Source organism: Aphelocoma coerulescens, chromosome 3 (genome assembly GCF_041296385.1).
Source record: "Aphelocoma coerulescens isolate FSJ_1873_10779 chromosome 3, UR_Acoe_1.0, whole genome shotgun sequence".
In the NCBI taxonomy this organism is placed as follows: Eukaryota; Metazoa; Chordata; class Aves; order Passeriformes; family Corvidae; genus Aphelocoma; species Aphelocoma coerulescens.
Genome location: NC_091016.1, coordinates 60,876,459 through 60,903,268, shown reverse-complemented (window position 1 = coordinate 60,903,268; position 26,810 = coordinate 60,876,459). Strand labels below are relative to the sequence as shown.

The 26,810-nt window shown below is 42.4% G+C and overlaps 1 protein-coding gene across 1 annotated transcript; it reads right to left on the bottom strand.

The window, feature by feature from the left end:
* Positions 1-258: 258 nt before the first annotated feature.
* HECA (hdc homolog, cell cycle regulator) lies at positions 259-26,810 on the bottom strand. Its single transcript, XM_069010525.1, has 4 exons — positions 26,538-26,810; positions 10,451-11,491; positions 7,215-7,369; positions 259-4,595 (listed from the first exon to the last, which is right to left on the bottom strand). Exons 1-4 carry the CDS (start codon positions 26,767-26,769, stop codon positions 4,431-4,433), a joined length of 1,593 nt encoding a protein of 530 aa, XP_068866626.1. The 5' UTR covers positions 26,770-26,810; the 3' UTR covers positions 259-4,430.

Sequence of the window (26,810 nt, the reverse complement as noted above, 5' to 3'; positions counted from 1 at the left end):
CACTGAGCTACAGAAGGAGCATTTCTGACGCCAACAAAGTGAACAGCACTTCAGTTTGGCAAGGACACATCACACACACCCCACCACTACCCCTGTAGTACAAGAAGTGTTCAAAATGACAACAACAAAGCTTCACTTTAACTGACACCAAAAATCTGGTTTTACTCTGCCCTTTAAACTTAAGGCAACTGAAGTAATTCTATAAAGGGCAGATGTAAGAAACTACTCCAGAGAATGGGGAAAGAAGAACCCACACCATTAGCTGTCTGGTATTTATTACTTTTTAATACAGAGAACTCACAACAAAATATTCTCTAACAACACACGTAAATGATATCATAACCAATTATTTTAATTTCATCAACATTCATTTGCTATGTACATATTCTTCCATCTGCAAAAGTGCAATCCAAGAATGTCTCAACAAGAAACCTTTATGGACAAGTATATTTTTGAGGGGTTTTCTCACCAGTGGCCTTACAATGTGTTTGTCCTTAGTTACTTGGTACAGCAAAATGAGGAAGACACGAGGGGGGGGAAAAAAAGGAAAAAAGAAAGAAATTGGGCTAGATGCCTCCCTTACAGGAATATTCCTTAATTTTCCAATTAAACTCATTATGAATACACTGCTCATTACTGGAGATGTTAATGTAAATAGACTATAGGATAGTCTATGGTCTGGCTATAAAACACTGTAATTTTAATGACTCTGCAGCATTAGACAGAACAACAATTTCAGGCTGTTAACATCGGTAAATGTCAAATTACACATCAGCATGTAAAAGATGTCCACATTGTTAGTTATGATTATCAAAATTTATTTGTAGACATCTTACTGATGGATGAGATCATTTTCACACATCCAAAATATGAAGTCTACCTTAAATGCAAGCCTCTCCTATGGAAAGGAGAGTTAACTACTGGAAAGAAAAGCATTTGCACATGCAACTCCTATTACCATCACAAGGAGTATCGTGCACTTGAGTAGAATGAACCTCCAGATCCAGAGGACTGCATTCTCATTTACAAAACACATTTCAGGCAAATTTAATCTGACCATGGGCCAGCTTAAAAAGAACACACAGCATCAGGAAAACGAAAGGTAATGAAAAATAAACTAGCTAAATAACCAAAGCAAGCAGCTCCCTGGCTAGGGAGGTAATTTCCCTTATGATGCATTTATAAGCTCATGACTACTTCCAGTGCTTGTCAAGACAGAAAGCAGAGCAACTGTGGTCTAGTTTAACCTCCAAAGTAGCCAGCAGGCCCAAAAGAAGTTACATTTGCGCTTCTACTTCTGCAAAGCCCAGGAAACTCTCACGGCCAAAGGCGAGGGCTGACTGCTTGATTGGAATCTGCACGTTACAGAAAATACTGCATTTTGCAGTAACACAAGAGCAGCTTTCAGTACCAACAAGAAGCAGGGAAAGCCTCCACAAATTAGGGATAATTTACTTTGGAGTGAAAGTTCAGAGGAATCTTTCTGTAGCTCAGCTGGTTTCCACTGAGGATGATTTTTACAGCGCTATGTGTGTGTGCTGCTTAGCCTCCAGTCGAGAGATGTGTTTTACAAGAAAATAGGCATTTCCTCATAAGACTCACTTAACAGCAGAATTAAAAGGAAAAGCTGGCAAAGAACTAAATTGTTTTCTTGGATAAATCTGTATGTAATTCCTTGTCAGGGTTATGGCTTTAAATATGCTTTCCCTTTCCCATTTTCTCAGTCTGCTCCATTCCTGGTTTTGACTTGGATGTATTGTACAACCTCTCATACACTTGTTTTTAAAGCTGGCTATATTCCCTTTATTCCATATCTACTCATTTTTGATTGTCACACATACAGGTCTAGAGGGGCATCCAAGAACTTAAAGGGCAGAATTATAAATTAAGCTACTCTAAGTGAAGAAAGCGAACAAGTATCTAGGACAACTCCAGATCCCACTTCTCCCCTATCATGTGCATTGCACAGTGACACCTCCCCTCACCACTGCACAAAAAAGTGGGCACATAATGCCATGTATCCTATGTGGGAATTGACACCCCAGATTCATGACTGGCATTCAAGACCAAACCTATAGTAAGAGATGTATGCTTTAATTGTTCTCATTAGAGGAGCTGTGTCTTTGCTGCATGATTTCAGGCTGCTGGAACAGCCACTGTTGTCTGTCTGGTCTGGTTCTCATGGTACTTGCCAGGCAACACAACTCCAACCTTGTTAGCCACTCTATCAGGTTGCTCAACACAGCATCAAAGCGGAAGGGCTCATCCTTCTGGAGGAGTTAATCCAAATTATCATTTGATTGCTCCCCACAAGGGCAGTCTACACTGCACAGCTAATTAGGTTTTATCTGCTAGAAACCTTCTTCCTGCCCAAGTATGCCCAGGCCACATCATGCTCCTATGGAGAATGGTTACTGTGCTGGTCCCATTGTAACTGGGCTTGGTGTAACTTCATGGTAGCCACAAAAGGACAGCGTTAGAAGTCTCCCAAAGTCCTTCCCGTAATTCTCCTGCAAGAAGAAACAGTTTTTCCCAAAACTGTTGCAAACAGGACAACTGCACAAAACAGCAAGAATGTGCTCCAAACCCAAAACCAAGCCCAGGAACACGGACAGAAGGAGAGGAGGACCAGTGGTGAAGGCTACCACAGCCTGCTAACACAGCTGCTCAGACCAGCGCTGGACCACACGAGCTGGGTGGCACCTAAGGACACCGCCCCTCGAACCAGCAGTAGGTCACCTGTGCCAACATAAGCACTCTGTGCAGCTTGAGTATTACTGGAAGGGTAGCTAATGCTAGAAGGAGCTAATTCTGCAGTGACGACAGCCAGGAAATAAAACTCTGAACTCGGCATTTTTACACACAAAGAAACATGGATTTTCAGCTCGAGTTTTATGTGCACGGTAATTTCTTAATTCAGCAGAAAGTGTAATTCTCAGTCCAACATAGGAAAAAAACCACTATTTTGGCTTCTAACATTTTGTTTTCTTTCCCAGGGTGGCAGACTATCAGGGCCATTTTCAAGATCGTGATTTCAACAGATACACTCTAAAAAGATTCTGATTTGGAAAACCAAAAGACTTTAGAAGAAACAAAAAATAATCCCACCATGTAAACAGAAACAAAACCCACACTTCTCAAGTGGACAAACATTTCATAAATATACTATCAAGAACAGCAAAAAAAAACAAACGTCCCCTAAATCTCAACTGATTTGAGAAACCAAGCAAAAGATTAATGACCTATTTAAAAATTTTTATTTAAGGAAGGGAGAAATGGGAATCAAGAAACAAGAACTGCAGAGTCTACAGGGCCAAGCTCTCTGATACAAATTCACTGCTTAATGCAGTCTATTCTGTACAGCACAGAGGCATGTAGAAAGTAAATATGCTTTCTTAAAACATCTCCGTGTTTTTAGATCCTACACTGAACACAATTTTGAAAGACGAAGGTGCAGCAATTAATTGTTTTAAAAAGTGATGATGTTTTGTACTCAGTACCTCTCAGCTCTGACAGGTCTGAGGGCCCAGATCCTACTTCATGGTTCTCCTTCCACACCAGTCACAGCAGCCTGCAGCAGGCAGCAAAGCCTCAGCCCCAGCAGGCACATACAAACACGTCCCCCATTCAGCTCAGCCAGTTCCTTCCCTAAAATGTCTGTGAAGAAACACCTTTAAATAAAGCATTTAAGATCTCTAGCTTCTTTTGGTATGAGCAGATGACCCAGCTGGGCACATGACAGCCCTGTTGGAAGTAGCACTATTGCCTGCACTATAACTCAGTGAGGGCAATGCACATCAAACACACATGGCAGGAAGACGTGATGCCAAAAGAATTCATTCAAGATTGCATTTTCTGGCACATATTTACATTCACTTGTCATGATACCTTAGTTTACCCTGGTCATGGGAAATCTGAAAGAAAGCCTGCTGAGGGGACTAGCAACAGTGGGCCAGCTCTTGGGCCCCTGGGAACCAATGCAAAAGGCTGAATGAATTCAACAGTAACAGATTCATTTCTTTCCAAGGATTTCCCATTTCCACCAAGCTGGAGGAACAACCCTATGCAATTACCCATTTTCCAACTGGACATATTTCTCTGTCCTGTATGTCTCCCCACACCCTTCGTACAAACTGTATTACAATTATACAAAAAATAAACCCAAATCATTTTTAGCTGAACTTTACCCCACACATGGGATAAATTGAAAGGCCATTAAATTGGCTAGCCTCCAACCTTCACAGAGATCTTGTCAGGAGGATTCTGGTTTTAACAACATGTATATATACATATTAATATGTACACTGACAAAGAAGCTGCTCTTTCAGTTAGAAAAGAAATTAGATTTCATCACAGAATGAATCCTATAAAAAGATATGTAATAAAGTTGAAATACCCATAAAATAGCTATTACTAAAGCAAAGCTTTCGTCAATAAGCCTCCAAAACTTTAAATGAAGAAAATGGCTTCACGAAGTGGTAGTCTAGATTTCCACAGTGAGGACACTGCTGGACGTTGCTGTATTCAGAGAAATACTGCATGCCAATCCGCACATCTATTACTGGCTTCCCACAGTGCTTACAGTTCAGTCGAGCCTGGATAAAACAAAAACAAACAAAAATGTTTTGAAATAACCACACTCCCCTCAGCTCCTCACCTCTAGAAAAGAAGGTGCCAAAGGCAGTCCCCTGTCCTCCCCAGCAGGAGAAGGGGTCAGTCACGAAACTGGCAGTAATGGAATGTGCTGGTAAGGACATTCCTCACCTGGACTGGGAACTTGCAGGCACACACCATGCCTTTCAGATTAAAGACCACCACCAATTCTGGGAAGTGGGTCACCTCCCACTCTGACTGATGGAAGGAAGAGAATATCAAGGTTTTGTGCTGCTTAATCTCTGAATCAATTCCTCAATCCCCAGCACAAGAAGTGCTGTCTCAATAAATTATTGATGAAGCCCCAAAGTGAAGAGGGAAATTATCTATTTGTGCCATGCAATTCAACCGTTCAGGTTAACATTTGAACATCATCTGTCTACAAAATATATCAGCATTTTAACCTTTTGACTTAACATGTATAATTCGATCTACTTTATCAGCACAACATGGTATTGTGTCACTTTAAGTGTCTATTTAAACATTTATAATACAAATCAGGTCATACAAACTAAACATCACTTCAACACAAACTATTCTACAAAATCCAGCTGAGAAAGAAGCAACATTAACTGGGTGGATATGAGAAATAATTCAAGGTCATAGGTGAGGACAGACAGAGCTATTAATATTCAGCTGTTACACAAAAGTGAGTCTTCAGAAGAAATCTAGCTGAGAAACACAGCTCATCTGATACAAAGAAAGCAACAGGCAGCATGAAAGCCCAGCAAGCCCTTTGGAATACTCAAGAGAAGCAGAAGGGATTTGAGACTGTAAAGGAGTTAAAGAGCAAAGGTGGCAAATGAGCAGTGAGGGCCTGAGCTGCACCGTAGTTTAACCTCACAGCCCAGTACGCGAATGAAAGCTTCAGCTCTCCACTGAAAAGAACAAAAAGTATCGTCTAGGCCACCTTGATTTAAGGGATTTTCCTGGATGAGGAGAGGAGGAAATTATTAAAGTACTATCCCTGCTGAGACCAGACTCAAAAAGAAATAAATCAACAGCTTCATTACCATCTGCTCTGCTTGAAAAGCAGAAATTTTAAGAAATACAATCTACTGGGTTATGAATTTTTAGGGAAGTCTTAACCAAAGTGTTTTCTCCTTTTCTAATGTCCAGCACATCAGCTAAGTGTTAGTAATCTGACAATGGCTGCAGTTCGTTATTCTACATGCAAATTTGTGATGGAGAACTAAATATTTTGAAGTAAGGCATGAAATTAATCAAAATAAAACCAGAAAGGCAATTTGGAATTATATTATATACCATTTTTAAATGTCATTCCTCTGTATGCACAGAATCATCTGTGAAACAATAATGCTTATTATCTGGAAATCACAGTCACTGCAGCTAATGATTTTACAGGCAGTTCTTATATACCATGTACTGTCACACTGTCCATTAATCACGTAATTAAGGCTCTTGTATAATGAGCTCTTAAATCTTGTCTTGTACATTCAACAGAAGCAATTCAGATTTAAAGTTGCTGACTTCTATGAAGATAGCAAGTCAGTATCAGTGCTTTACCTTTAAAAGTTCCTGTTTTTTAAAAAAAGTTACAACCTCAAGAGACACTAAATTTGGAGGTAATATATCTGTCTGTAGCTATAATTGCTACCAATGTCACCTTAACCAGCAGCAGCAATACCACTTGTCTTTTGAGCAACATATTTTGGTAAATATGCTAAATTTAAAATAAACTGGGATTCTGCATATTGACAAAATGGCGTTTCAGATGGCTTTAAAGTATGCACATTACCATGGAGTGATCCCAGTGTGAATGGGTACATCTCTGCAAGGCTCCTGTCCTGACCTACTACCACCACCTGTGTGTCTGAGCATCAGGAGTGGAGCACTAAGTCATTCCCAGACAAATGTTTTTTTCACAGCTGTCTACCCCTAGCTGCACAGCAGAAGTGCTCTGTCCATCACAAAGACAATTAATTCCCTTGAATGCCAACAATCCTGCTGTCTCAGGCACACATCTACTCGGCTGTAACCCCAAGCCTTGGATCTTCCACTCTCAAGGCATAGATTAGGTGAGTGTTTACTGAACATGAAGTTGCTTCAGGCTGTGGTGGGTGAGTACCATCCCCAGGGTCAGCCACAGCAAAGATTAAGGAGAGCTGAGTAATCTCCGAGCACACTTGAACCTTTCTGTTCCCTTGCCACCTCTTTGCTACAAGTAGGATAAATCACAATTTATGAACTAAAAATCCCTGAAAACGTGAAACATCTGATCAAAATGTGGAACTGTATCTGACACTAGTGATACTAGTGATCAAGCATCAGATTTAATTACCAGTGCATTTAAAGGGAGCTTTATTTAAAAACATAAATGTATTAACCACTGACCATTGCAATGACTTTAGTCTAGCTAAAGGTCGTTGTACCTCTTATGACAAAGGGACAGAGATCCATCAGCCCTCTTGTATTCCAATCATAGGTACAGGCTGGAAAAGAAGGATGGAAGGAGGAAAGGGAGAAGAGATACACAACCTTGACTTTATCTAATCAGTTGGAATTTCACCTTATGAGTCTTACTTATGTATGGTACTAACCTGACAACAGGGAGATGCTGCCAGAATATCGTAGGTATACATAGTTCCCAGCTGATGCCAGCTTCCATCCCATCGGGACTTGCACTTAATGCATATAATTTTGTGAACCCCTTCTAAGCAGTCTACACAAACAGCATAGAGGTGCATAAGCCTTCCTGTGGACAGAAAAGACACATCTTAAGGAGACTAGAAGAGAAGATTAAAACAGACATTTTCTGCAATGTGCTATCTGACCTTCAGTGATACAAACCACACTTTTGTTTTTTTTAATAAAGAGTGAATGATAAAGTAAAAAATGCTTCTCTATAGGAAATACACAGGGCTTGACTAAAGCTATGCAGAACTCATGAATTAGTCATCACCCTGCCCACTCTCCCTTACATCATTTGCTGGTAGATCTTGGCAAAATATTTTATAAAAGAAGTTGCTAAACCTCCAAGAAAAGATGCCAGGTTAAGCTGTAAGATCACCTGCTGTGTTTCCAAAACCAGAATTTTGCCCATCCCCACCTGACATAAGAAGTGGAGAAGTGCTGAAGCTTATTAGTGAACTTGGTACAGAGTCATTTAACAGCTTGCCAGTCATCTTCCAGCAAAGAAGGAAACAAGGACCTAACATTCCCCACAGAAAAAAAGCAACAGGCAGAAGAGCAAATTTTTTCATGTACTTCCTTCTGACTGTTCATTAACAACAAGTATATTTTAAAACATTACATATTGCACGTACAAAGACTTTAACATGCCATTCAGAACTCTGAATATATCGAGCTCTATCATGACCTTAGGCTCTGTATGCATAATGACTTTCAAAACCTGAGTTACATTTATTTCCATACAAATCAAGTGGCTCAGGCTTGGAAATCAAATATTTTCACTACGTACATGTGATTGAATTTACCAATGCAAAATCTGAGACCAGCTTTCACAAAAAACCAAAAATTCCTACACAAATTATAAATACCTGGCACCCAGATTATGCCTGACTCATAGTAACTAAACTGATTTCCAGTTTAATAGCTGGCTATTAGAAGTGACCTGACACCGAGTACTTATCCTGTGACATACCAGATTTTGCCCTGCTATATAAGACAGAGCTAAGCAGTAGTGAAGTTACAGATCAGCAACAAACCAGGACTGTGTTTAACATGTGTTCACCTCAGACTGCAATTTGTGCTCTTTAGCATCAAAGTACCGAACACATCACAAACTGTAATTCAACAGACATACATCTTGAAACTCTTCTACACAAATGGGAACAAAATATTAATAATTTATGATTAGTCTATACCAGACACTTCTGAAATTAATAGTCTGTATTTTAACTTGTTTTGGTTTTTAAGTCAACTATTTTAGAAAAACAAGAAAAAATAGACTCTTCTTAAAATATACATACAAAATACACTTAACAGTATGAACTGGTAAAAATTGAGTTATTCTACACTGGCATGTTCAGCTCTAGAAAACATGATGGGATGAAACTAAAGTGAAAATACAATAAACTCTGGTCCTAAAGTGAACACTTGAGACTGGTGATGTTCAAACAACTCCATGCACAGAAGTTGTGTTGTGCAGGAAGATACATAACTGTCTCTGTCTGAAGCTCTGCACTGTTTGTGCACTTTATAAAAACTACACTGCCCCACTGCTAATTTTCAGGACATTTTTTGTACAGGAAATGGGGCACCTGGTATCTTAAGCCTGAAGTAAAATAAGTGATTTTCTGTTCTGAAAAGAAAATAACAGCCTGGAATAAGCTTAATTTCATTTCAAAGAGTATTTCTGGTAATAAACCATTTTACCCAGGACAAGGAAACAAAAATTTTAACAATTAATTATTCACAGCAACTTGTCCAAACAAGTTTTTCAGATATATCATCCAACAGTTAAGAAGCAGTTAGGTTAAAAAAAAATAATTTCACAGAGTTGCATTCTTAGTGGCAAATGTTAACAAATGACGAGTTTCACTATTACTAAACCAGCTTTCTGATAAAATCACAAGCATATTGTGTGACTCCCCACCAAAGCAAATAAGCACAGTTAGCTCACAAATGTATATTCTGTTTATCCTGGAACTTTTCTGGCTTGTAGATTTGCCTATCACTTTTTCTCTTCCAAGTACATTAGGCAAGACAGAAACAATAATGTTAGCATGAATACAGTTTAGTGACTTAGTGCACAGTGATTCAAGGAAAGAAAGAAAAATAAAATACAAAGCTTATTGAGCAAAAGTATGTTACATAACACATATTATGACCATGCATGGCATACAATGTATTTTATTGAAAGGTGAGAAACTTGAATGTTAAAATACCTCTGGTTAATCCCTCACCAACACACTTTTCAACGTATAATTCTATGCTTTTGACCACCAGACTAGGAATACTTTCTCTGACTTATTTTAGCCATGCTGGCTGCCAGCAGGCTGCAGGACAGGCACATCTAGCCATGTACCACCACCCTGAACACTTAAGTCTGGGCCACAGCTTTCGGGAAGCGCTAAAGCTCATGCTGGCCCACATTTACTTGTTTCTCTAGGAGGAAAAAAGAAACACATGCCTTGGTCTCAACTCATCTGAGAGCTAGGACACGATCAAGACATGCTCAAGCACGTTCAAGTTCCAAAATAAGTCTAAAACCTTCACTACTACACTGCTGTTTAACACACCACATTAAAAGCTTACTCTTACTACATCCAGCCTCTCCAGGCCTGTGTTAACACAGGCCAGACTAGAGTCTTCTCCATATTTAAAAAATACTACTTCACTGTAAGACAAAACTGATATTCTCTAGTCTGAAAGCAGATGAGAGGTACCTTACCCTCATCAGTGGTGCAAATACAACTTTCACCTAGGCTGCAGCACAGCATGCTTAAATTTAAAAGGTTTAAAAGGTTGATGTGTATCTTGGGAGTAAAGCTCACAAGAGATAAATGAGCATGCACATGCTGCAGAAAAGACTGGCTGGAAAACCTTCCCATGGTCTACCTAGAAACCAGGTGAGAACGTGTTTAGCTGTAAGCCCAAACACAAGGCATGGATCTTTCTATACAGCATCTTTTTGTACTTCCTTCTAAGTCTTTCAATCTGATCCATGTGAACATTTTGGACATTACTTCAAGCTTTATAGAACTGCTTAAAAATGCAGAATCGAGATGAAAATCTGTAATGGAAAGGACAGGGCACAGAAGGCAGTTCCATAATTTAATGAAACCTAGCATGACTGACAGACAACCTGTACCTTGAAGGTGACAGGGAACATCATATTCAATCTCATCATGTCTTGATGGGCTAAGGAACAGGGTCCCGTCCACCAGCGGAAACTGTTCAAACACTGGCAGCGCCCTGTGGCACAGAGCACAGTTTACAACGTTCCTGTGGCTGGCACTGAGAGCAGCAAGGATGAACTTCCGAAGGTCCTCCCCTTGGCCCACCTGGGCATCGTCTTCCATCCGCACATGGAAAGTATTCAATTTATGCCTGGGGATGTGAGTGAGCAGCTCAGATAGATCGAGCCTTCTCAGAAACTGCACAGGGGTATCGAAGTGTCCTGATCTATGTGCTTGCAAGCCAGCTGCCCCATAATCAAAATGTGCATTCCTGAACATGCCCCCACCAGCCATATTCTTCTTATGGGGCTCCAGGTGAATGGCGTTCTTCAAAAACTCTCCCAAGTATCGCGAGGAACGCGGGCCACTGAAATGTGTGGGGGCGAGGATAGAGTAGCCGGTGGGCGGGGACTGGCCAGGAGAGACACAAGGTGAGCGAACGGCGTAGCTGCCACCCATGACACCCTTCTCCTGGGAGTTCTGCCTGTCCATAGAGTGCCTTCGCTGAAGGTCATTGCTCAAGCCTTTCTGAGGCTTGTTGGCTGGCCTGCCCTTTTTGGCCTCCTCTGCTGACTCTGTCATGGACCTTCCCGTACTCTTCTCCAACACTGATTTCTTTTTCTTGTCATCCTGCATTCGCTTCACCTGGTACCAGTCCGTGTCCTTCTTTAAATGACCCTGCCCACACCGACAGGAGCAAAACCGAAAAGCCAGGTCGTATCCCTTCTTGGTCCACATGTTTTGGCGACACTGCTTTTCGTTCCAGCTCCTGGCTCTGCCAATGCAATTGAACTGGACAAGGATGCTGCTTTCCCACTCGTAGAAGCACTGAAGGTGCATCCAAGTGCTGTACGGACAATGCTCGTTGTTGCATATAACCTTCTGGTAGTCATCCTTCTCCAGGTCCACCGGCCTCCCGAAGCTACAGATCAGTGGAGTAGCACAAGGGGCTTCTGTGGAAGGTAAAACAAATACATTAATAACTTAATGGCCCATTTACTGCAGTACTTTCTTTAAACACTGTGACAAACACACACCAAGCTCTTACTAACAACCTGTATTACTAAAGGGCCGCAAGCACTAGCTCTGGGTCAGTGCAAAAAGCAGTATTTGCCAAAAAGAGATAAGCATGTGAAAGGAGATAAGGAAATGCACAAATAAAGAAACAAAATGACATTACAGCCTGTTTAATATTCAAAACCAAAGCACCTCAGAAGCATTAGCCCTCCTCAAGCATTTGTGGATACTGTTGTAAGGCCTTAAGAAGCCAAGGAGAAAGCTTTGTGAATGCTCCTGGAGGGCTGCTTTGAAGCCTGAGAGGCAACATGGGGAGAACACACACAAATGTTTGTTTGAAAAACAAGTAACCAATACAGCCCAGCTTCACAATCATGGGGAGAGGCAGGAATTGATCTATTCTTTGGGACTGAGCAAGAGACAACAGCTCGGGAGAGGAGAAAGCACAGGACTTTGAAAAGCAAGACAAACAGCTTATGTTCCTAGTACAGAAAGGAGGGCCTTCACTACATTGCTTAGGCAAATACAGACTATACTGATGCCTTAGGGTTTAGCTTTTATATTTTTCAGATCCTGTACTGCTTTAGTCTGTAATTCTAACACAATTCTAGCCTGTTAGCTACTGCTCTCCCATTCTGGTTAGACATAAATCCTCTCTGGGCCTGGACTCAAGAACACCTTGTTGTCCCAGGCCCCAAAATTTGTAAACTGAGCCTCTGGACAGGGGGAGCAAACATGGGGTAATTACATCATTACCTGAAATTGTAATTGGAGAACCAACCCTGATATGTAAATGGACCAAACTTATAAAAACGTGAAAAACCCGTGACCCAGCGTCCATCTTGGGTGTAGCCCTAGGGCTCTGCACCCACAGTGTACCATTTATTGAAGGCCCTTCAATAAATACCCACTTTTATTCTCTTAATCTTGTCTAGCCCCTGTTTTCAGGTAGCCACTCCAAGGCAGCAATATCACCACCACTGACATTCTGGATAGCTAAATTTCATAAACCAAACAGTTCCGCAGCACAGACAGGTGAAAAAAATCCAAATGCAACATGGTATTTTATCAGCAAAGTAGCAGTTTTGCTATATCCTTAAGCAAAGAACAGTTTACTTCAATTATCTCCCAGCAACAATATCAGCTTCAACACAAAAAAATATTCTACAATAAAATGTTCTGCATTTATGAACCAATGACGTTTTCCAGTTCTTCACCAAAGTACCACAGGCTACAGATGGCTCCCATTGCTGGCTGCTCTATTGCAGCTGGGAGGCTCAAAAGGGATTGGAAATTTTCGACTGGAGTTTTTGTAAGAACTTTTTAGATGCTTACTCAAGTATTACAAATACTTCTCTGTATTTCTGTCTTCCTAATTCATCCACTTCCCTAGAAAGTACTGCTCCAACAGAACTGTCAGGCTGCCCTTTAACCTCTGTGTGACTGATTTCAAATATTAGCAGGCTTCTTCAGGGTCTTCTGCGGTCATGTGCTGCCTCACCCCATCTAAAACACAGCAATCAGCTTCCTGAAGTTCCCCAGTCTCAGCCAGAGCTCCAGGACTTACGGCAGAGGTGCACAGAGCCTTGAGGAGAGAGACTGCCATGATTGACGTTTTTTTCCCCTTAGGACTTTAAATTTCTATCTGATGAGCAGGTAAAAAACCACCACTCAGTTGCATTGCTTTTAATCACATTCTTATCACTGCTTACACAAATAACACAACATAATTTGCAGTAGAATGCAGTAGGTTTTATGCTGCTACATGTACTTTGACTCTCAGTAAGAGACACACTATCCATCATCATCAGTCTTACAGCAGCGATACACAAATCAGGTGCTCTACAACAACAGATCTTTGCCATGCTAGTGGTTTTGCCCCTTCCCAGCAAGTTTTTGGAAAAGACTATAAACAAAATCTTCAAACCTACTTTCAGTAAATTCAAGATTACTGTAGTTCCTAAAACTTACTTATACAGAAGAAAAAGGCACAAATATCACAGAAAAACTTTCCTGAGCCATTCCCTGGAAGATGCCACATCCTTCATTTCATTTTTCTCTGTCTCTAATGCCAGAAGCGGCACAGTTTCAATAAGAATTCATCTGCAATACCTTTCCTTCAGGGAGTGGCCTATAAATTGCAACACAGTCCCAAAATCTTTCCTTTAAAGAAGAAAAAGCCTATTTCATTTCAAAATACGGACTTTTCAGTCATTAAAAACAAATTACCAAATTGGAGAGAACAGAGGTGAGAGAGGCTTTCCCTACAGTTTCTTTGGACGTTCCTTCTATACATGTGATTGGTTGTCTCGCATCTCTGAAAGGCCCACTAAGAACATGCAAGTTTTGAGATGTCTTTGAAAAGCACCAATTTTATTGGCTACCAGTGACTAATTTTTTTCTCCACTCTTTTAGTGCGTATTATTGAGTATAATGTTGCTGGCCAAGAGCAGAAGTGAGTGATAACTTACCTGCTGTGAACCAAAATCTGTCAGTTTACCAGTTCAGAGAGTTTTCCCACCCATTCTCCCAGTCTTCGATTCAAGTCACACTACCACAACAAGCATCTCTGCAAAGTTTTTCTTTGTTGTCAGTCTTTCTTTCATCATATTTAAAGTCTGAAAGTATATTTCACAATTATAGCATCCTTATGCAATTTACCTCAGAGAAGCCAGTTAAACTGAACCCATGGAAGGCAAATCATCAGAAGGCATCTGTGAGGCAAGGTACTGGAGGCTCCAATATGAACAATTCTCACTTATGCATTTCCTGTATTCATCTATTTTGGTACATATTCCTTTCCACCACTGCAAGAAGGCAGCAAAAAAAAGAACATGCCAAAAATCCACTTATGCTCTCACTGTGCTGCAGAGAGTAAATGTTCTAACAGTTGCAGGTATAATTATAGCTGACAGCCACGAAAGTACTACAGACAAGTCTAGAATTGAATGAAGACACTATACTTGTTCATCCATACTGGCATAGTTAACTGACTAAAAAAGGAAAACGTTTCCTTGATTAGCCTCTGAACGTGTTTTTGAGTTCATACGCAAAAATGTATGATCTCTAGCTCCCCGAGAAGTTTACAGACTCTTCACTATGCGGACAAAAACTGAAATTAATAAAATAAGTGACTGAAATACAAAAAATATCACCACAGCCCATGTATTCTACAGAATATGTCTGCAATTACTTAATTATGATCATGTACTGGGTGTCTAGAGGCTAAAATAAAGGCGACTTTCAACAGACTTCTTTTTCCCCCTTTTCCGTGTTGGTCAATGGAAGTACTGTGGAATGAGATCTTCTCCAGCTTCTCCTTAAGAACTTACAGATGCCAGATCACCTGAGGAACTTCCCATACAGCATAACTATGAGCAAGAAAAGACAAAGCTAGGAATTCTGGACAGCAACGTCTTCTTCAACGTTTAAGTTCACTAGATGATTACAAAGTTTCCACACATTCTCTCATCTGATCTTCTGTCTACACAGTGGGAATTGGCTGGTCACATGACCACCACAGCAAAAGCAGGTCTAGAACAGCTGAAGACAACAACAGAATTAACCAAAGCCTTCCCTCATGCAAAAGACTCCAATGGACTGTTAAATGGTGCCACTGAGATTGCTCCAGAAAACATCATTGCCAAGAGAAGCAGCTGGTCTCTATGGACTTGTTCTGGGAACTCATCTGACATTTCACTACTGTCACTGTAGCTGCATAGGAAATACTCCAAGAAAACTAACAGGTCTCTCTGCCATGTTGCCGTGCTCCACAGCACGGGTTATGCCATGCTAGTCGAAGCACACGCTTTCACTGATACAGATTTGCTATTATCAAGTCTGCTGGTTTGGAGAAGGCCTTGATTAAACTGCTGCAGTATTTCCACAACAGAAACTGAGAAGCCCAGCATGGCTAATTTGTCTCGGTAGAAACTTCTACCGCTTCTGTAGTTTTCCTGTATCTAAGAAAGCAGAAAACTCCACTACTGAAAAACATACTGATGCCTTTTCCTGGTCTTAAAATCAAGAATCATACACAGTTAGAAGGGGAAAATGGATTTTACCTTGGTATTTTAAGGATCCTTAGGTGCACACAGGTCATATGCATCAAGATGCACCCTGCCGAGTGTGCCCCATAAAGATTGAGTATAACATTATAGGTTTTACTAATTAGCAGATCTATAAAAGATTCCCCTATGAGAGGCTCGAGTGAGCCCCCCTCCCCAAGGAGCCTTCCCCTGGATGGTTCTATCTTAGTTTACAAAATGTGTTCTGGAGAGGACCTTGGGGTCTGGGGCACACTGATCCCTAGCTACGAAGCTTCTAAAATGTTTGGTCTCTTAGCTGAACAAACAAGTCCAAGAATGTAGGCAAAAAGCACTAAGAATATAGAAGTTATAAAAAGGTATAAAAGGGGTATAAAAGAAAAGGCAAAAATCTTCATGGCATCATACAAAAACCTCAAGCCAACATTTAGTTTTGCCTAACATTTCAAATTCCAGCAGGTGTATGTGTATAAAACAGACTGTGCAGGACCAAATACAGACTTCTCTGTACCCAGCTCTCTGCCAAACATAACCATGCCACATGTTCCTGCATAAAGAATAAATAAGAAACAGAAAACAGCAATTTTTGTGCAATTTTGCCAGTTCTTGGCAACAGATATGCCTTAGGAACAAAAGAGACCACATTCAGATCAGTATGGGAGCCACACTTTAGGTAATGTGAAGAGCGCTTCCCATCAATTCACACCCTTGAAAGTGGTCTGGGTTATTTAATCACCATTTTATAAATGAGACAGAGCACTTATTTCAGTATTACAGAACTTCAAAAATTCTTGTTATCAAGCCCTTATGCTTCCTGTAATTAGAAATGCATTTTGAGATACTCTTCAAAAAGTCAGAGCTAGCTAGAATCATTGTCCTAATGTTTTATGATGACAGTGTTACCAATTGCTGTCAAGAGAGATTATGATGAGAAGTAAATAGAAATTACATGGCCAAACTGCCCATCCACACCTGTTAATCCCCAACTGGTTTGTCACCTAAGTATAATTTGCTTCCAAGTAGCTAACAGCTCAACAGGTTTCTGGTTTCCAAAGCTATGAAACTGAAAACTTGAGGGAGAATGAAAGATTACATGGTATCAGAGCAACACCCATTCTCCCAGCAGCCCCTTTCACAAGAATGCCAAAATAATGATAAAAGAACTTCTATTTAACTCTCAGTTTCAAGACGGGTTTCACAGCCTAAGAGAACAAAACAAGACAGCGTGCAGTTTTGTGTAGCAGAACAGCTTCAACGTAGGCTGTCAAGTTGCAACTACAAGCGCGTGCTGCTTCTTTCAAGACGTTATGTTTCCACATAAAAAAATAAATGTTTTCTCATATTCCTCTGTAGTGATTCGGAACAGTGAGTCTGAAAATAGTTGGAAGGAGCAGTACATAAATGTCTTCTAAAACAGAAATAACATACAATATTCCAAACACATGCACATTTGTGCAAAGATAGCTTACTGTTTAAACAAGGCTGTGTTTTACGTTTGACAGAGCCGCCATAAAATTAACTTTTCTTTCAAAAATGAGAATATGATGGAAGACTGCAAGGAAGCTGGATTGGGTTGTTTGGTTTTTTTCTCAGTTTTTCTTTTCAGGTTTATAAACATCCATAAAAGCCAGGAATAGGAATAGAAACAGAATATCTGAGAAATATCTTTCAACAAAAAAAAAAAAAATCCTCCCACATGAACTGGTTCTACCTTTTCATAAAAGAGAAAGGCAGTTCATGAAGACCATCCTTCCCTTTTTATGACCCAAATGAAAGCAGCAGAACAACAGCTGCCTGAGGAACTTCCCTCTGGTGAAGTATACTGAGGAGAATGTTGTTTACTTGTTTACACACCCATCATAAAACCAAAGATGCACCCAGCAAGCCAAATGCAATGATTCCATGGCTTCAGTTTCGTGACTGCTCTCATTTGTTCCAACTCCTCAATGCAGAAGCCTAAAGCAAAATTCGCTCTTCCCCTGCTATGCTCCCACATTATCCATTGTATTAAGCACCAGAGTTTTTCAGTCAGTGGACAGAAACAGATAATTATTTCCCGTACTCGTCAGCATAGGTTTCAGCTCACTGCACAGATTTGCCATCTCTGGTAAAACTCATGGGAGGTGTTAAACATGTGAGGCTGGGGGCAGAGAAGAGGGAAGTGCGGTGGCGGCTGGAAGAGACAGCAGCCCTACTGTCATCTTAAAACAACTGTCAGGCAACAGTAGGTTGTTATGGATCTGGAAAAATAAATTATCCCCAAGAAAGGGGTTAGGTCTTGGCACTGGATTGGTTGCAAGACACTTACTATGGCTTGCTCTTCATCTACTGTTACTCTAGCATCTCTTCGTCTGTGCCAAGGACACACTAGTTGCCAGCACGTTACTGAGGCCAGAAAGGTTCCTGTGGGACACATACCTTGCAAATCAAGCACTTTAATCTCTACCCTGATTTCTCATGAACACTGCTCTCTTCACAACCTTACAAAGATAGGAACTGTTCACTCTGCCAGCCTGAACCAGAGCTGAGTCATTCCTGGGGAAGGCTACTCCGTACCAACCATCTGCATGAATCTTCTGAATTTCCTCTGCCACCAGCATAGGTTATTTTAATTGAAGTCATACAATATTACTGCACTAATACTGTAATGCAGCTGTAGAAAATAAACCACCACCACGACAACAAAACAGACAGAAAGAGAAAACTTGAATTGTCTGATGTATTTGCTTTGCTGAACCTTGTAGTATAATCTAATATTCCAAAAATTACCAAGATGTGACAAAATGGTATTGTCATATTCATAACAGGTTAAACAGTACAAATAATAGGCAATACAGAAATGATCAGCCACCTTCCTAAGAGCCTAAGTGCAGCAGAAGAATGCAATGAGAAAAAATACTTCACAAGTTGATCCAAAAGGCAGGCTTGGATCTTCAGTGCAGCAACAACAACAAATAACAGCTGACAAACAGTAAGAGAAGTCTTCCAAAACAGCTCAGCTCAGGGCTTATACTGGCTACACTCACAGATGATGACTGATATCTCTTCAAAACTTCTTAAGCAATCTTTGCCGAATTATCAAGATGAAAGCTTCCAGAAGGATTCTCCAGGAGGGAAGGGAAAAAAAACAAGACAGCAGTACCTGGGGCAAGCCACCCTTAACAGAGGCTTTCTTCTGTGCCATAAGACTCCCTCATGCTCTTGGAAAGAGAAGCCAAGGCCAGCAGTCCATTCTCAGTGGGCAACAGACAGAGCCACTGCCATTGCAAAGAGGAGTTGTCTGGAGCCAGGCTGGCTGACCACTTTACATCTATTATGCACCTGCACACTGACATCGCCCACAGGTGCCAACCCGGAGCCCACTCCTACCCCCCCAGGACCACGCAGCTGCAGGCAACACCTACTCTCAGAAGGCACTTAAGGAGAACAAAGCCATAAGCAGCCCAGTTCCCTCACATGCTTTACCCCATGTGCAAGATGTCACTAACTGTAATAACTGAGTAATAACATGAAGTGATCACCTTCCCCTAGAAAAGATTTCAGGTAATTAGGAGCTGCTAAACCCTGGTTCACCTGAGAATTCAGGATTCCCAGAGGGCTCAGTAGCTGCTAGAACTATCTCCATGCACTTCACTTACACTAACTTCACACTTGACCTCCAAGGCAATCTCTTCACAATAAAAAAATAAGTTAAAAAAAACCACCTAGAAACTTCAAAGCAGCAGGAAGATACGATGGAAATCATGAAGGCTTAACTCATACCTGCCACATTAACACCTAACTAACAGCACAGTCTGAGCTAATGCCTGTTTATGAAATCAGCAACTAGCATGTGATACAGTTATCTGCAGCTCTCATTCAACCACCCACTCCCACCTCAACCATAACCTCACCAAAGTAAGGCAGAAAATCAAGATTGAAACTGTACAAACTAAGGAAAACAGGCACTTACATGTGCACAATAATTCTGTGGCTTGTTTACACAGCCATCTGTGCTCCAAGCTGAACCTACTGCCTACGCTGCTGAAACCCAGTATGAGAATTCACATGGTCTTGTAGAAGTCGCCATAATCTGTACAATTATCATCTAGCCAACTTAGCCAGTTTCTTTCCATTTAATGCATTGTCCAAATACAGAAAACACCTCAGTCATCAGCTTTGGCTTTTGCTTGGGATGTACAGACTCTCTGTATAGGATAAATGTTGCCCTGACTTGTGCTGTAACACCTGAATCCAACTGGAAAGATCCCCAGAGAACAGGGCTAAGCCTCTACTTGTATCAGTGCCAGGACAACTATGCACCCCGATGCTCTCAGGTGAACTCTGAATTGGTTTAACCAGGTCAGAAGACAATTGGTTCTCTGTGCCATAAGCGATCATGCCCCAGCTAAGAAGACTCCCCAGCATCATGTGGATTTTTCTGATGACCTCTGTCATGGTGAATACCAAGATTAGTGACTATCACAAGACTGGTGGGCCTTAATGTGTTCTGAACATTGGCTGTTGCTTAGTCTGTACATGAATTGTCCCCACAGAAAAGCACTTCAACCATTAAATCCTCTCACTTCAGCCTTCCAAGAGCTTTTAATAACTTGAATTTCTACAGAGAACTAACCTTGGTGCTTCAAAAAACAGACATTCTAATAATAACTAAAGCAGACCCCACTACACCTGCCCTAGCAAGTTTTCAGTGGCAAACTCCAGCTCAGGCTGGAAACAGAGATAACTGTGGCATGCAGTAGATGCCCTAATGCCAAGCACAGATGTAAACACTGCAGGCTGGACTTGCACAGGCTGAGAGCCAGCTAGCCACCAGACAGTCCAAAAGTACAAGAAGGCAAGAGAGAAAAGGAAACAGAGTAAATCAAGTGGTATCAGCACCTCTTACAGTTTCAGATCTAGGGATATTTGTGTCATTGGTCTATCCTTCCCAAGTTTCAGTGTGACAGACTGTACTTTATTTTCCATGCTAAAGGCTAAAGAAGCTGGTAGAAACTCAGTGGGAAACAGGAGATGCAGTACCCAGCATGTCTGCAAGACAGCAGCTCCTGAGTGTGGAGCTGTTGGTTCCCACAGACATCCCCCTCACGATGCCATGCTGGCTCCCAGCCCTGTCATGTACCATCTCTGGCATCCGTGTGGCACACAGAGACCTCAATTGTACACTGCCCTCATAATGGGTATCGGCAGCACACAAGTGGAGTTGGGGAGTGCCAGGCATACTCAATTGCCAGGCTCCAATAGACACTACCTCCTCTCCCAGCAAGCATCCAGGATGGGAACAACAGCAATATCCCTCTCAAGCCCAGGAAGGAGGACTGACAGACTCTGAGAAACAAAGACATAAAGGTTGGAGTGAAGGCTCTCAAGATAAATGTCACTGAAGTCTACCAGGAAATGCTAGTGCTCCACTCGAAATCCCACAAGCTTTCAAAATGGAATTACCCACTCCAGTGACTAGATTACTGCTTCAAGAGGCCTCTTTGAAATTACCTGATTTTCTATCAAAACAGTTTAAAGAAAGCCCATGCCCTACTAATTCTGTTGTAACTTAGACACCTTGAAGATTAGCTGTAGTATTTTACTCTGAGCTGAATGCAAGGTTTTCCTCTGGTTTTTTTCCTCACACATGCTGCAGGAAGAAAAGCAGGGAAGGATGGACGTCTGCCAGCCATGACAGTACTTTAATATCAAAGGATGTCTCAATACGCAAGGCTGTAAGCAAGGCTAGAGAAAACTTACAAATGTCTCCAAGGGCTAGAAATCATTTTGTCACTATTTGTTAGATCACTGGGAGTAAGATATGGAATGAGTACAGGCAAATCAAAGTGATCAGCTCAAAAACTGTATTTCCTTGTATGAAACAGAGCAAACAGCAAGCCTAAACCTTACTCATGAAAGCACTGCACTTGAGCAATAACTAATCACATGAACACAGAATGCTGTCAGGGCACTGATAACCATTTTGATAGCAAATAACTTAAAAACCCCAAACTTAAATGGGTGTGTACTTGCTTGCATGAAAGGATAGTATTTATTTTACTCAGTAACACCATGAACATGATTCCATTTGCTAAGATTTGCAGAACATGAACTCCATTTGCTACCAAAGCATGTAATTGCATGTTTTAAAAATCCTAAAACTAACATGAAAGTCCTTTTGAACGTGATTTGCATGGATAGAGACAGCGAAATTTGCATTCAGTTGATTTCTGCAGTTAGAAGAACACAATGGTATTACGAGGCAAAATGATTTCCCCTTAGTAAATTAATAGGTATTAAATTTTGTAGTCACTGCAACAGAATAGAAACTTAATTTTCCAGGTGGTCTCACTGATACCAATGGGACTCCCTCAGGCTAAATAATCAGAAGGTGCCAATACTGAACATCACTAGATTGCCAAACTGGAATTGGATGTTATATGCAGCAGGGAACATTTGACAGCAAATATTAATCCAGGCTTAAATACTACAACAAATCATTCTCTGAAAATACATTTTTAAATTAAACATTGCATTGATGCATTTTCTGTCCCTCTTTAACTATCCCACGTCCAGGATATAATTTGGTTTTTTTTCAGTAAATCATAATTGTTGGCCAGTCACAGCATTCAACACATTAGTCACCATTGTGCTTACTGATTTCCCTCTCCATACACTTTTCCAACATTAGCATCTTTATTTGAAAATAAATCAGTCTTACAAATTTGTGAAACCCAGGTGAAGTGTTCAAAAGCACACAAATCTGACTGCCAGCAGCTCCACCTGCCAACCCACCAACTCGCCAGCTCTGCCACTTGTGCAGTTTAAGAGCTCACCTATAGCAAGGGGGCAAAAAATATGATCTTAAAACAGGTGGCCAGTACACTGTAGACAGTGATTTAGAGACAGTTATGCTGTGGAGGTTTTTTAGTTTAATTTGGCTGTCTTTAATGAATTCCATGTTAAAGGGAAAAAGCACAGCTAAGGAGATGCAGCTTTTTCTTTTCTCTAGTCTTCTCACAGCACTAATGCTGGAGAGACAGAGTGACAACGACAAGGGATGAAGCAGCAAGATGTTAAGATAGAGGCCACCAAGCCAAAGAAGAGGACTTGGCTCTACTCATGAGATGAAGAATGGAAACAAGGCAAAGAAAATGAATAGAATAAGGAATTTTAGGGTCAGAAACAACTGTATGTCGAGACTAGAGCAAGACATTTAGAGGATACAGGGATAAAACACCTGGAGCAGGGATCTGAAAGTGTCCAGCCTCAGCAAGGCAGAGACAGAATAGGAATTTCCTCCTCAGAGCCTCAGATCTAAAAATAAACCCCGTGGATTTTCCTCTTCTGATGATCTGGGCAAAGTATCCACAAGATGTTACACTCTTTTATGTCTGCAGATGAAGGTAACCAACTACTGCCACGAGGAATACTGTCATCAACGGGGTAAGTGCAAAATCCCATGCAGCTGCTGGTAGAATTTTATATGATGACAGCTCAGATTTTATGAAAAGTAACCCCAAAAACTAGCTAGAAAATTAGAAAATTAAAGTTTTTTTAGAAACATCACTCAATCACTCTGAAGACAGGTAATCTAAGAAATGAGGCTTTTGGTGACATCACATCTCAGTTTCCCTGTGCACTGTGATACTGTTAAACTAATCCACCCACATCCCATACCCCCCTCTCCATGACCTGTGCATCACTTAGTGCAGAAAATGGATGGACTTTGGTCAAGCAAGGATTAATCTATCATGTGGTCTGATGGAAGAGATAGGAATGGAGGACATAGCTAGGAACTGTGAATCCCCCTTGTAGGCATCATCCCAATACCTGCTGAGAAATTAAGAGTGCAAGGTGAGAAAAGCCATCACATCTGGTCAGTGGTTATGCTCTCTGTCTTCCTGATTCCCCTGTGGGAGTCTAAAACCTTCAAGCACAGTTTGAGCTCCGAACATGCAAAAATTGAAACACCACCAAAAAAACCATAAACAAATGCCCTCTTGGGGCAGGAGAAAAGTCTGCTGACATTTCTCAGCCATCATGCCAAAAACTGGCTGATAGTTTAAAGGGAAAATTGTGCAGGGATTGAGGCAAAATTTATCAAAATGTGAAAGTGAACAAGAACTTTCCACCATAAAGGGATGCTGTAATGGCAGTTCCCTATCACATGGCACAACTAGTCAGGGCTGCACAGAGAAGCCCAGAGGAAATTTAAAACTGTTTCATTATGCACATGTATGAGGGGCAGAAACAACACATGGAGCACATAAGGAACTGTGAAGATTTTAAAAAACCCGTATCTGAATCACTATCTCTTTGTGAGTGAAGCAAGGTCCTAATGTGACTGTGTAATTACGCCATCATATTGCCATCATGATGCAAAGCCAAGGCCTGCACAGATATTTTCAACTGTTAAATCTGCTGCTTTCACCTCCGCATACTTCTGTCTTGTCACATTAACGAAAGAAAACAGGTTATGTCATTATGATCATCCACTGCTTTTTCAGGGTACAGGTAGAGTAGGAGAGCAATAATACCAGACACACACAAATTATGCTAGGGCAGCATATGGTGAGAGAGAAAAGAAGAAGAAGAGAGGAGAGAGGAGAGAGGGAAGGAGAGAAGCCCATGGTCTCACAGGACCAGTGAGCCTGGGCAGCAGGAGTCACAGCATGCAGCTTCATGGCCCAAAAGCAGCACAGCTAAGAGCTTCCCTGCACCCAGCAGACTTAATCCACAACCCAGATAGCCTCCCATGAACAGTCAGGACTTGACTGTGTACCTCAGAACTCTATTAACCCCACTGCTCACTGCAGCAGGCCACATCCTCCATAAACTGCTTAGCGATTAAGCAACCCTCAAGTGCACAGCTGCTTATAAATGCCTGGAGTCTAGTAATGGGCTACTTGCCTCCAGGGCTGTGGCTACACTACAGAGCTTCATGTCAGATCCACTGGGTTTGAAGATTTGCGGGAATCTGTTATCACTGTCTAACCTTTTCCCTGCACAAGAGCCAGATTCCCAATTCTGTAGCACAACCTGAACCAAACCTGTGGAAAGCTTTGCACTTACCAGTGAGAATACAATTTACGAAACTTACATCTCAGGATTACCTGATGGGCAGTAGCCAGTGTAAAACAAAGCTAGCAACCACATCTACCCCTCCAGCCTTCATGATTATCTGAAAAGAAAGGTATGACGAGATGCAATGATCCTGTCAAAGCAAAGATCAGGTGTGCTGACCAGGCACTGTACAGCAAATGTTGAAGCCAAGGCTGCACCTCTGTTGTGAGGGGGTAAAAAAAGGGGCAGTGAGGGATTTGGTGAAAGAGTCAAGGGATGTTTCTGACCACTGAAGTCATATGGAAGCAGGAAGAGAAAGAATAAAGCAGCGCCTCAGGTTAGATCTCACAAAGGCAGCCTCAACTTCTGAGGAAGCTGGCCAGCACAGGGGAAGGATATGCCAAGCACGTGGGACACACAGTCTTACAGCTGAAGAAGACTGATAACCTGTCCGGCTAGCGAGCTGTACCACTACCAGCGTTCACTGGCATCACCTCCTGTGGCGTCTGCAGATGGAGCACCACCTCATCATCCACCGGCAATACAGCCACACCAGAAACACACCGCTGCTGCCACTTATGCTTGAGCAAAAAATACCAAAAAAACATTCAAAACACTGTTTCTCCCCATCCAAAGAAAAGCCAACATGTAAGACACCACTTGCAATGTGGATGTTGGACGTATTACATTACCATACTGAAGTTAATGATAAAAATGCTCTAGAAATATTCTAACTCCTGTTAACCTCTCTCTTTTTTTTTCCTTGTTCACTCACTTAAAGCAAGTAGTAAAGAAAAAACCCGAAACAAACCCAAAAAGGAAATTCTAATCATTCTCCATGATTCTCTGGAGAAACACTCTTAAAAAAGCAGTCTGGCAAAGACCTCATGAGCTGAAGTGATTCGTAATTAATTGATAATATTTCCAAGGAAAAGTTTCCATTAAATAATACATGGGAATCAGACATCTTGAAAACCAAACTAAGACACCTGGAACTGCGTTTCTAACAGCAGCAGGCAAAACTACCGCCACAAAGCATAATACCAGCTATAGCCACCCTCCTACTTTTTGAAATGCATGGAGAGTAAGAAGCTGAAATCGAGCTTGGGAGAGGAAAAAACTGAAGAGTACGGACTCTGCACCGCAGTTTGTAAACCTAGAAGCAGACCTAAGAGATGTGGTTGTTCGGCTTAGCAAAACCAAAATAAAATCTTTGCCTGCCTTTAGTTTTAGCCTGACACATCCTTTTGCAGCAAAACAAACATGAATAGCAGTGCAAGTTTCTGCAAGACACCACCTTACCAAAACTGCTCCGAACCAAAATCCAACCCACCGACCAAAGGCAGCATAAAATGGTTGATGCGAAGTGAGCACGTTACCCTGACAAACCCAAGTGCTGTACAACGGCAAACAAAACTGACCGAAAAGCAGGACTCCATTTTTAATCGTGACGGAATAAAGTGGGGATTTTTCAACGGAGCTCCGAATCGGCCGCGGCGCGGCCCTTGCCGGCGAGCGCTGCGCCTCCCGCCCGCCGGGGATGCGCTCTGCCCCCGGACCGCGCTCCCGGGCGGCCCGCAGCCACGGCACACGGGCGCCGCGGGGCAGGCGGGCTCCCGCCGCTCTCAGCATCGCCGCCGGGCGGCCCCCGCCCTGCGGCGGGTCACCGGGCGGGGACACCCCGACACGCAGCCGCTTCGGGGAGATCCCGCCGGCAGCAGCCGCGCAGGGCCCAGGCGACACCGACCCGCCGCCCCGGGCACCCGCTCGCACACCCCCTCTCTCCGGGCGCGCCCCCGCCGCATGGGTCCCCCCGCGCCGCCCCCCCCCGGTCCTCTCCGCCGCCTGCGCCACCGCGGGAGGCCGCGGGGCCCGGCCCGCCGCTCACCGCTCTTGACGTCTCCGGGCGCCGAGCCGCCCGCGGCCGCCGCGCCGCCCGCTCCGCCGCCCGCTCCGCCGCCGCCGCCCGCGGCCGCCGCTCCGGCTCCACCGCCGCCCGCGGCACCGCCGCCCGTCGCCGCCGCGGCTCCGCCGCCCGCCGCCGCCCCGTTCTCCTGCTCGTCGCCGCTGCTGTTGGCGCGCTTGTTCTTCTTGCCCTTGCCGCCCTTCTGGTTCGGCATCGCGGGCCCGGCCGCCGCCGCGCGGGGCGGGCAGGCGGGCG

Coding starts and splice junctions, on each gene's coding strand:
- HECA (XM_069010525.1), bottom strand. CDS start 26,769: ATGCCGAACCAGAAGGGCGGCAAGGGCAAGAAGAACAAGCGCGCCAAC. Junction 7,370..10,450: donor TGTTCCCTGTCACCTTCAAG/GTACAGGTTGTC, acceptor TTCTGTCCACAG/GAAGGCTTATGCACCTCTAT. Junction 4,596..7,214: donor CAGCATCTCCCTGTTGTCAG/GTTAGTACCATA, acceptor TGTTTTATCCAG/GCTCGACTGAACTGTAAGCA.